The 11,651-nt window shown below is 55.0% G+C and overlaps 1 protein-coding gene across 2 annotated transcripts in view; it reads left to right on the forward strand.

Annotated features, from left to right (window-relative positions):
• LOC116958677 (cholinephosphotransferase 1-like) overlaps positions 1-5,530 on the forward strand; it is a 41,269-nt gene extending 35,739 nt beyond the window's left edge. Inside the window, exons 9-10 of one of the 2 annotated variants that reach the window (XR_012931685.1) lie at positions 641-3,561; positions 3,614-5,530. Coding sequence is in view for 1 of the 2 variants with exons in the window: in XM_032981411.2 (XP_032837302.1) it covers positions 641-928 (288 nt within the window). In the remaining variant the exon portion in view is untranslated. Of the gene's footprint in view, positions 1-640 lie in introns of both variants that reach the window. The other variant, XM_032981411.2, reaches the window with a different exon arrangement.
• Positions 5,531-11,651: the final 6,121 nt, after the last annotated feature.

An 11,651-nucleotide genomic window follows, 5' to 3' on the forward strand; every position in this document is an offset into this window, starting at 1 on the left:
AGCTCACCCACTCGCTCACCCACTCACTCACTCACTCACCCATTCACACACTCACCCACTCACCCATTCGCACACTCACCCACTCACCCACCCACTCGCACACCTACCCACTCAACCACCCATCCACCTACTCACTTACCTGATCTGCCTCCCTCCCGCGTGTCTCTGCGTGTCTGTTTCTGTGTGTCTCCGCGTGTCTCTGTGTGTCTGTGTGTCTCCGCATGTCTCTGTTTGTCTGTGTCTCTGTGTGTCTCCACAAGTCTGTGTGTCTCTGCCTGTCTGTGTGTGTCTCCGCGTGTCTCTGCGTGTCTTTGCATGTCTGTGTGTCTCCCCGTGTCTCTGCGTGTCTCCCCGTGTCTCCCCGTGTCTCTGCGTGTCTCTGCGTGTCTCCCCGTGTCTCTCCGTGTCTCCCCGTGTCTCCCCGTGTCTTCCCGTGTCTCCCCGTGTCTCTCCGTGTCTCCCCGTGTCTCTCCGTGTCTCCCCGTGTCTCTCCGTGTCTCCCCGTGTCTCCCCGTGTCTCCGCGTGTCTCCGCGTGTCTGTGTGTCTCTGTGTGTCTCCCCGTGTCTCCGCGCGTCTCTCCGTGTCTCCCCGTGTCTCCCCGTGTCTCCCCGCGTCTCCGCGCGTCTCCGCGCGTCTCAGGCCGCGTGCACGCTGGACCTCTCCACCTACTGCGTCTCCGTGTGCCGGCAAATCGCGTCGCATCTGGGCATCCGAGTCTTCAGCATCAGCTCTGCCGCTGGTGGTGGCGGCGGTGGCGGTGGCGATGGTCACCGCCACGGTGGTGCCGATGGTCACCGCCACGGTGATGCCGGCGGCATCACCGAAGACGAGGTGGGGCAGGGAGACGAGGTGGAGGAGGTGGAGGAGGAGGAGGAGGAGGAGGTAGACACGGGGACACTGAAGCCGCTGCTCAGTCGCGCGCAGTGATTCGTGGGGAGACGTGGAAGTGGGGAGACGGGGGGAATGCAGACGCTGGGAAACTTGATGCGTATTTGAACCTGTGAGGCGATGATTGGTTTAACGATTGGAGGTGGACCGAGCTGTACATACATGTATATTTTACACGCATGTGTGGACACGGACACGCGCACACACACGCACACACAGAGACAGATCCCCCGTGTAGCCTCTAGCAGGGCTGTAGGGGCAAGTGCTGTGTGTAGTAGCGAGTAGCAGCAGCACCTATACACAGACAAAGATCCCCCGTGTAGCCTCTAACAGGGCTGTAGGGGCAAGTGCTGTGTGTAGTAGCGAGTAGCAGCAGCACCTACACACAGACAAAGATCCCCCGTGTAGCCTCTAACAGGGCTGTAGGGGCAAGTGCTGTTAGTAGCGAGTAGCAGCAGCACCTATACACAGACAAAGATCCCCCGTGTAGCCTCTAACAGGGCTGTAGGGGCAAGTGCTGTGTGTAGTAGCGAGTAGCAGCAGCACCTATACACAGACAAAGATCCCCCGTGTAGCCTCTAGCAGGGCTGTAGGGGCAAGTGCTGTTAGCACCTATGAAGGCTACCGGCACTGTGGCACACGAGGGGGTGAGTGACCAGCACCACGCCCGGCCGCCTTTGTCTCCCCAGTGGTGACGTTTATGCACCGCACAACGTGCTCATTTGAGGCTGAGTCGACCTAGGGGAGGCCCAGGACCGGTTCAGAGAATCGTCGCTGGCGGTGGTGGCCGTGAGCGGGAATCGAACTCGGGTCACCGGGTTTGTAGCGCTAACCACCGCTCCCCACACACAGACAAACACGCACAACAACAACAACAACAGCCGCCATTCGCCACTAAGTGGCGGTGACGTCACCACGACGCTTGTGCCAGGCTAGGTGCACGTTGAGGCCACGTGAAGTGTCGAACGCCCGCTGGCAGGAGATCACGGGGCAGACCCAGCAGGTGCCATGGGTCGACCAGCTGTGCCCCCTATTGTACCAACTTGCTGTGCTTTACTCACCCGGCGCTCCGCTCGTTGTTGTGAGCGTCGCTCCTCCGCCCTCCGTTGTTGTGACTGCCTCCCAAATCTCCAGTAGCGTCCTTCACGAGCCTCCTCCACAGAGGCCGATCATGACACCGCTGGTACCAGTCATCGGCAAGTCCACTCAGCTCCACATCCTCCTGTACCACATCACTCCATCTCTTCTCTAGCCCGTGTCACTCACTCAATCATCCACTCACCCACTCACCCACACACTCACCCACTCACCCATCACTCCGTCTCTTCTCTAGCCCGTTTAGCCCCCTCTATCTGGGCAAACAAAATCTGTTTGGACTTGCGTTGGCTTGCCTGCTGGAGGAGCTCACCGATGGGACTGCATCCAGATCTCTCAAGGATTTGTGAGCTCCTCACAAGGTCCTGAACGGTTAAACCCTCCCAGCCACGTAGCTTTGCCTGGGCTTGACCAGGTCAACAAAGCAGAGATGTAGGTCTTGTTGGAATTCCCTACACACCTCTGCTGTAGCGGACGGACAGAGACTATGGCATCTGTGCACACACACAGAGACAACGCACACAGAAATAACGATACGCAGAAATAACGACACACACACACACACACGTGTGATGGCGGTAATTGGGGTTTATCCAGTGCCGGAGTAAGCTAATGGCGGGGTCCTGTAAGATATGTTGTTATAAAGGGGGCCTAAATAGTGTAAACATTTAACTTGTACAGAAAGGTCATTGTATTTTTTCATTTGCGATACAGCCCAGATAATACAACAAATCGCTAACCTTAAACACCACCCCCCGCCCGCTCCCAATCATTCATAGAAGTTGAAGGCGGTTTAGTACTATAGTCACAGAACAAGTGCAGAATCACTGAACCGGAATTCATAGCTTTAAAGCTGCATTTGTTACTTGTGCTACTAGGATAGTCCGGCACCGAGTTTATCTGTGAAGAAGCTGCTCGTGGTGGTGATGGGTGATGATGATGTTTCCGACGACGATGACGATGATGATGATGACGATTATGGTGGTGATGATGATGTTGCCGATGACGACGATGTTGATTCCCGGAACTGGACATTACTCCGCGTGTCCCAACCACCCCGGGGGGTTCGGGATGCACCCGGGTTGACTCGGCCGTAAATCCCCGCGGCGTTGACGCATTGGTTGGTGGCGATTGCGTGTGTTGGGACGAGCCGTCTGAAGTGTGGAGACTGTGGAGACTGTGTAGACTGTGGAGACTGTCTAGACTGTAGAAATTGTAGGCTGTTGAGAGCGTGTAGATTGTAGAGACCGTCTAGACTGTAGAAATGGTAGGCTGTAGAGACCGTGTAGATTGTAGAGACTGTCTAGACTCTAGAAATTGTAGGCTGTAGAGACCGTGTAGATTGTAGAGACCGTTTAGACTCTAGAATTGTAGGCTGTAGAGACCGTGTAGATTGTAGAGACGATTGTAGGCTGTAGAGAGACCGTGTAGATTGTAGAGACTGTCTAGACTCTAGAATTGTAGGCTGTAGAGACCGTGTAGATTGTAGAGACCGTCTAGACTGTAGAAATTGTAGGCTGTAGAGACCGTGTAGATTGTAGAGACTGTCTAGGCTGTCTAGACTGTAGAAATTGTAGGCTGTAGAGACCGTGTAGATTGTAGAGACCGTCTAGACTGTATAAATTGTAGGCTGTAGAGACCGTGTAGATTGTAGAGACGTTTGTAGGCTGTAGAGAGACCGTGTAGATTGTGGAGACCGTCCAGACTACTCTTTGGTTCTTTCGGGAAATTGTCACGGAGATCGTAAAAATAAGAATGGCAATGAAATAAGTAAAACGATGAGAACAAATTTAACAGCGACCCCAAAAAAAAAACCCCGCAACATTTCAGCACGAGCAGTCGTCATCGGGGACAGGATGGGGTTCGCCTCTAAAGTGACGTGAGGTAGAAAAGTGATGGATCGCGACGTTTCCGTGGCAACGCGGGCAGTCGTCATCAGGTGGAACAAGCACGGCAGTTTTTTTTTTCATTGCTGTGTGGTCGTCGCACCTGATGACGATTGCTCGCGTTGCCACGGAAACGTCGTCGCGCTCTGTTTAATTATCTTCCTCACGTGACTTTACCGAGCGAATCGGAGCGTGGATTCCTACGGTCGCGGAAGCTTCAAATCAGGATTGTTTGTAAAGGTTTCAAGAGATGGGCGTAGCCCAAAGGGCCGTCAGCAGTTTGTGGGTCTCCACCAATCAAAGGGCCGTCAGCAGCGTGGGCGGGGCAGCAGATGCTGATGTGGGAAACAGCTCGGCAGTTGGTGGGTCTCCACCAATCAAAGGGCCGTCAGCAGCGTGGGCGGGGCAGCTGACGCTAATGTGGGGAACGGCTCGGCAGTTGGTGGGTCTCCACCAATCAAAGAGCCGCCAGCAGTGTGGTGGAGACCCACCAACTGCCGAGTTGTTTCCCACATTAGCATCAGCTGCCCCGCCCACACTGCTTTCGGCTCTTTGATTGGTGGAGACCCACCAACTGCCGAGCTGTTTCCCACATCAGCATCTGCTGCCCCGCCCACGCTGCTGACGGCCCTTTGATTGGTGGAGCCCCACCAGCTGTCGAGTTGTTTCCCACATTAGCATCAGCTGCCCCGCCCACGCTGCTGACGGCTCTTTGATTGGTGGAGACCCACCAACTGCCGAGCTGTTTCCCACATTAGCATCAGCTGCCCCGCCCACGCTGCTGGTGGCCCTTTGATTGGTGGAGCCCCACCAACTGCCGAGTTGTTTCCCACATTAGCATCAGCTGCCCCGCCCACACTGCTGACGCACTTGGGGCTACGCCCATCTCTTGAAACCTTTACAAACGGTTTGACTTTAGAGGCTGACCCCCCTTTTCCTGATGACGACCGCTTTGTGTTTGCGATCGAAACGTAGTGGTTTATTTTATTTTTATTATTTTATTATTATTATTCTATCTATGTGACTTTAACGAAAGAACCAAAGAACATGAATTCCTGCAGTCGGGAAAGTTTAGAGTCAAAATGTAACCGTCTAGACTGTGTGGACACTGTGTGGACACTGTGTGTAGACACTGTGTGGACATTGTGTAGACACTTTGTAGAGACTGTGTGGACACTGTGTAGACACCGTGTAGACACCGTGTAGACACTGTGTAGACACTGTAGAGACTGTGTAGACATTGTGTAGACACTTTGTAGAGACTGTGTGTAGAGACTGTGTAGACATTGTGTAGAGACTGTGTGTAGAGACTGTGTAGAGACTGTGTAGACACTGTGTAGAGACTGTGTAGACATTGTGTGGACACATTGTAGAGACTGTGTGTAGAGACTGTGTAGACATTGTGTGGACACATTGTAGAGACTGTGTAGAGACTGTGTGTAGACACTGTGTGTAGACACTGTGTAAACACTGTAGAGACTGTGTGTAGAGACTGTGTAGACATTGTGTAGACACTTTGTAGACACTGTAGAGACTGTGTAGACATTGTGTAGACACTGTGTAGACACCGTGTAGACACTGTGTGTAGAGACTGTGTAGAGACTGTCAGTGGGCGTGGGGATCTCGATGTCGCGCAGTAAATGTGCATGGCGAGTGTTCACGTTCCCGTCTGTCTGTGGTTTATCCTGGCTTGCCCCCAGCATGTGAGTGGGGGACACGCGGGGAGACACGGGGAGACACGGGGACACGCGGGGAGACACGTGGAGACACGGGGACACGCGGGGAGACACGGGGACACGCGGGGAGACACGGGGAGACACGGGGACACGTGGGGAGACACGGGGACACGCGGGGAGACACGTAGAGACGCGGGGAGACGCATGGAGACGCACACGGGGAGACACAGACGGGGAGACGCACACGGGGAGACAGACGGGGAGACACACACGCGTGGAGACGGGGAGACGGAGACGGGGAGACACACACGCGTGGAGACGTGGAGACGGAGACGCGTGGACGGGGAGACGGAGACGGGGAGACGGAGACGGGGAGACGCGGACGTGGAGACACGGGCGTGGAGACACGTGGACACCCGCAGGGAGACGCGTGGACACGCGCAGGGAGACACGTGGACACGCGCAGGGAGACACGTGGAGACGCATGGAGACACGTGGACACGCGTGGAGACACACAGGGAGACACGTGGACACGCGTGGACACGTGGAGACACGTGGACACGCGCAGGGAGACACGTGGAGACACAGGGAGACACGTGGAGACACACAGGGAGACATGTGGAGACACACAGGGAGACGCGTGGAGACACAGGGAGACACGTGGAGACACGTGGAGACACAGGGAGACACAGGGAGACACGTGGGGACACAGGGAGACACGTGGAGACACAGGGAGACACGTGGAGACACGTGGAGACACAGGGAGACACGTGGGGACACAGGGAGACACGTGGAGACACAGGGAGACACGTGGAGACACGTGGAGACACGTGGAGACACAGGGAGACACGTGGAGACACAGAGACACAGGGAGACACGTGGAGACACAGGGAGACACGTGGAGACACGTGGAGACACGTGGAGACACAGGGAGACACGTGGAGACACGTGGAGACACAGGGAGACGCGTGGAGACACACGTGGAGACGCGTGGAGACACGTGGAGACGCGTGGAGACACGTGGAGACACACAGGGAGACACGTGGAGACACGTGGAGACACAGGGAGACACGTGGAGACACAGGGAGACACGTGGAGACACAGGGAGACACGTGGAGACACGTGGAGACAGGGAGACACGTGGAGACACGTGGAGACACAGGGAGACACAGGGAGACACGTGGAGACACACGTGGAGACACGTGGAGACACGTGGAGACACACGTGGAGACGCGTGGAGACACGTGGAGACACAGGGAGACACGTGGAGACACGTGGAGACACAGGGAGACACGTGGACACGCGTGGAGACACAGGGAGACACGTGGACACGCGTGGAGACACAGGGAGACACGTGGAGACACAGGGAGACACGTGGAGACACACAGGGAGACGCGTGGAGACACAGGGAGACACAGGGAGACACACGTGGAGACACGTGGAGACACAGGGAGACACAGGGAGACACACAGGGAGACGCGTGGAGACACGTGGAGACACAGGGAGACACGTGGAGACACGTGGAGACAGGGAGACACGTGGAGACACAGGGAGACACAGGGAGACACACGTGGAGACACGTGGAGACAGGGAGACACGTGGAGACACAGGGAGACACAGGGAGACACACGTGGAGACAGGGAGACACAGGGAGACACGTGGACACGCGTGGAGACACAGGGAGACACGTGGAGACACGTGGAGACACAGGGAGACACGTGGAGACACACAGGGAGACGCGTGGAGACACAGGGAGACACGTGGAGACGCGTGGAGACACACGTGGAGACACGTGGAGACACAGGGAGACACGTGGAGACACGTGGAGACACAGGGAGACACGTGGAGACACGTGGAGACACAGGGAGACACAGGGAGACACACGTGGAGACACGTGGAGACACAGGGAGACACGTGGAGACACGTGGAGACACAGGGAGACACGTGGAGACACAGGGAGACACACGTGGAGACACGTGGAGACACAGGGAGACACGTGGAGACACAGGGAGACACACGTGGAGACACGTGGAGACACAGGGAGACACGTGGAGACACGTGGAGACACAGGGAGACACGTGGAGACGCGTAGAGACGCGTGGAGACACGTGGAGACAGGGAGACACACGGAGACACGTGGAGACACAGGGAGACACGTGGAGACACGTGGACACGCGCAGGGAGACACGTGGAGACACGTGGAGACACACAGGGAGACACACAGGGAGATACATGGAGACACTTGGAGACACACGTGGAGACGCGTGGAGACACGTGGAGACACGTGGAGACACAGGGAGACACGTGGAGACACGTGGAGACACAGGGAGACACGTGGAGACACGTGGAGACACGTCGCAACAAACGCAGCTGAGACCCGAGCTCGATTCCCCGTTCACGGCGATGATCAGAACCGGTCCTGGGCCTCCTCCCCTAGGTCGACTCGGCCTCAACTGAGTACCTGGTGCTGTGTGGTGTAGCAGTGGACATCGCTAGCACTGGGGGAGAGACAAAGGCGGCCGGGCGTGGTGGTGTAGTAGTGGTGGTGGTGTAGTGGTGGTGGTGTGGTAGTGGTGGTGTAGTGGTAGTGGTGGTGTAGTGGTGGTGGTGTAGTAGTGGTAGTGGTGGTGTAGTGGTGGTGGTGTAGTGGTGTGGTGGTGTAGTGGTGGTGGTGGTGTAGTAGTGGTGGTGGTGTAGTAGTGGTGGTGGTGTAGTGGTGGTGGGGTAGTTGTGGTGTAGTGGTGGTGGTGTAGTGTAGTGGTATAGTAGTGGTGGTGGTGGTGTAGTGGACATCGCTAGCACTGGAGGAGAGACATAGGCGGCCGGGCGTGGTGGTGTAGTGGTGGCGGTGGTGTAGTGGTGGTGGTGTAGTAGTGGTGGTGTAGTAGTAGTAGTGGTGGTGTAGTGGTGGTGGTGTAGTAGTGGTGGTGGTGTAGTGGTGGTGGTGATGTAGTAGTAGTAGTGGTGGTGGTGTAGTAGTGGTGGTGGGGTAGTTGTTGCGGTAGTGGTGTAGTGGTAGTGGTGGTGTAGTAGTAGTGGTGGTGTAGTGATGGTGGTGTAGTAGTGGTGGTGGTGTAGTGATGGTGGTGTAGTGGTGGTGGTGTAGTAGTGGTGGTGGTGTAGTGGTGGTGTAGTGGTGGTGTAGTGATGGTGTAGTAGTGGTGGTGGTGGTGTAGTGATGGTGTAGTAGTAGTAGTGGTGGTGGTGTAGTGATGGTGTAGTAGTAGTGGTGGTGGTGTAGTGATGGTGTAGTAGTAGTGGTGGTGGTGTAGTAGTGGTGGTGGTGTAGTGATGGTGGTGTAGTAGTGGTGGTGGTGTAGTAGTGGTGTAGTGATAGTGGTGGTGTAGTAGTGGTGGTGTAGTGGTGGTGGTGTAGTAGTAGTGGTGGTGGTGTAGTAGTAGTGGTGGTGGTGTAGTAGTGGTGGTGGTGTAGTGATGGTGGTGTAGTAGTGGTGGTGGTGTAGTCAACATCACTAGCACTGGGGGAGAGACAAAGGCGGCGGCGCGTGGTGCTGGCCACCCACCCCCTCGTGTGCCACAGTGCCGGGAGCCTTCATAGGTGCTAACAGCACTTGCCCCTACAGCCCTGTTAGAGGCTACCTGGGGGATCTTTGTCTGTATAGGTGCTGCTGCTACTCGCTACTAACAGCACTTGCCCCTACAGCCCTGTTAGAGGCTACCTGGGGGAGCTTTGTGTGTGTCCTGTAGTAAACAACACCCCTGGGGAAAGACAAAGGCGGCCGGGCGTGGTGTGTGGTGATCATCCAGCAGTGGATGGAGCCCGTGAAACAAGAAGCGTGGGGGGGGGAATGAACGTTTATTGTTTATTTATCAACGTTCACAATCACTGTGTGTACACTGTGTGTGTGTACACTGTGTGTACACTGTGTGTGTGTGCACTGTGTGTGTACACTGTGTGTGTGCACTGTGTGTGTGTACACTGTGTGTGTACACTGTGTGTGTGTACTCTGTGTGTGTGAACACTGTGTGTGTGTGTCACACTGTGTGTGTGTGTACACTGTGTGTGTGTACACTGTGTGAACGCCGTGTGTACTGTGTGAACACTGTGTTTACTGCCTTATCAGCATTTGCCCCAAAAGTGTTCAAGGATATAGGGGAATGTGTTTACACGATGTGTGTGTGTTTGATGGGTGTGTGTGGGTGAGTGTGTGGGTGAGTGAGTGACACGGGCTAGAGAAGAGATGGAGTGAAGGGTGAGTGGGTGAGTGAGTGGCATGGGCTAGAGAAGAGATGGAGTGATGGGTGAGTGGGTGAGTGGCACGGGCTAGAGAAGAGATGGAGTGATGTGGTACAGGAGGACGTGGAGCTGAGTGGACTTGCCGATGACTGGTACCAGCGGTGTCAAGATCGGCCTCTGTGGAGGAGGCTCGTGAAGGATGCTACTGGGCAGTTGGAGGCAGTCGCCCTCCAACAACAACGGAGGGCGGAGGAGCGACGCTCACAACAACGAGCGGAGCGCCGGGTGGCTAAAGCACAGCAGGTTGGCACAGTAGGGGGCACAGTTGGTGCATCAGCCAGTCATCTCAGTCAGTCGACCCGTGGCACCTGGGTCTGCCCCGTGACCTGCCAGCGGGCGTTCGACACTTCACGTGGCCTCAGGGTGCACATGGCCTGGCACAAGCGTCGTGGTGACGTCACCGCCACTTAGTGGCGAATGGCGGTTATTGTTGATGGTGGTGGTGATGGTGGTGATGGTGGTGGTGGTGATGGTAGTGGTGGTGGTGATGGTGGTGGTGATGGTGATGGTGGTGATGATGGTGGTGGTGGTGATTGTGGTGGTGATTGTGGTGGTGATGATTGTGGTGGTGGTGATGGTGGTGATGGTGGTGGTGATGGTGGTGGTGATGGTGGTGGTGATGATGGTGGTGGTGATGATTGTGGTGGTGGTGATGATTGTGGTGGTGATGATGATGGTGGTGGTGGTGATGATGGTGGTGATGATGGTGATGATGGTGGTGGTGATGATTGTGGTGATGATGATGGTGGTGATTGTGGTGGTCATCACCCACTCCCTCACCACATCCTCACCACTCCATCACCCTCACCACCCTCTCACCACCCCCTCACCCTCCTAGCTAGACCAGCACGCTAGTAGTCGAACTGGTAGGTGAATTTCTTCTTCACTTTGCCATAGTTTCTGAGAGCCCGTGCCATCTTCTGATACAGTGAGGGGATAAAAAAGTATTTGATCCCCTGCTGATTTTGTACGTTTGCCCACTGACAAAGAAATGATCAGTCTATAATGTTAATGGTAGATTTATTTGAACAGTGAGAGACAGAATAACAACAACAAAAATCCAGAAAAACGCATGTCAAAAATGTTATAAATTGATTTGCATTTTAAGAAGGGAAATAAGTATTTGACCCCCTCTCAATCAGAAATATTTCTGGCTCCCAGGTGTCTTTTATACAGGTAACGAGCTGAGATTAGGAGCACACTCTTAAAGGGAGTGCTCCTAATCTCAGCTTGTTACCCGTATTAAAGACACCTGTCCACAGAAGCAATCAATCAATCAGATTCCAAACTCTCCACCATGGCCAAGACCAAAGAGCTCTCCAAGGGTGTCAGGGACAAGATTGTAAACCTACACAAGGCTGGAATGGGCTACAAGACCATTGCCAAGCAGCTTGGTGAGAAGGTGACAACAGTTGGTGCGATTATTCGCAAATGGAAGAAACACAAAAGAACTGTCAATCTCTCTCGGCCTGGGGCTCCATGCAAGATCTCACCTCGTGGAGTTGCAATGATCATGAGAACGGTGAGGAATCAGCCCAGAACTACACGGGAGGATCTTGTCAATGATCTCAAGGCAGCTGGGACCATAGTCACCAAGAAAACAACTGGTAACACACTACGCCGTGAAGGACTGAAATCCTGCAGCGCCCGCAAGGTCCCCCTGCTCAAGAAAGCACATGTACATGCCCGTCTGAAGTTTTCAAATGAACATCTGAATGATTCAGAGGACAACTGGGTGAAAGTGTTGTGGTCAGATGAGACCAAAATGGAGCGCTTTGGCATCAACTCAACTCGCCGTGTTTGGAGGAGGAGGAATGCTGCCTATGACCCCAAGAACACCATCCCCA

The sequence above is a fragment of the Petromyzon marinus genome (genome assembly GCF_048934315.1).
Source record: "Petromyzon marinus isolate PM22_M1 ecotype Great Lakes invasive population chromosome 80 unlocalized genomic scaffold, UKy_Petmar_22M1.pri1.0 chr80_unloc.1, whole genome shotgun sequence".
Classification (NCBI taxonomy): domain Eukaryota; kingdom Metazoa; phylum Chordata; class Hyperoartia; order Petromyzontiformes; family Petromyzontidae; genus Petromyzon; species Petromyzon marinus.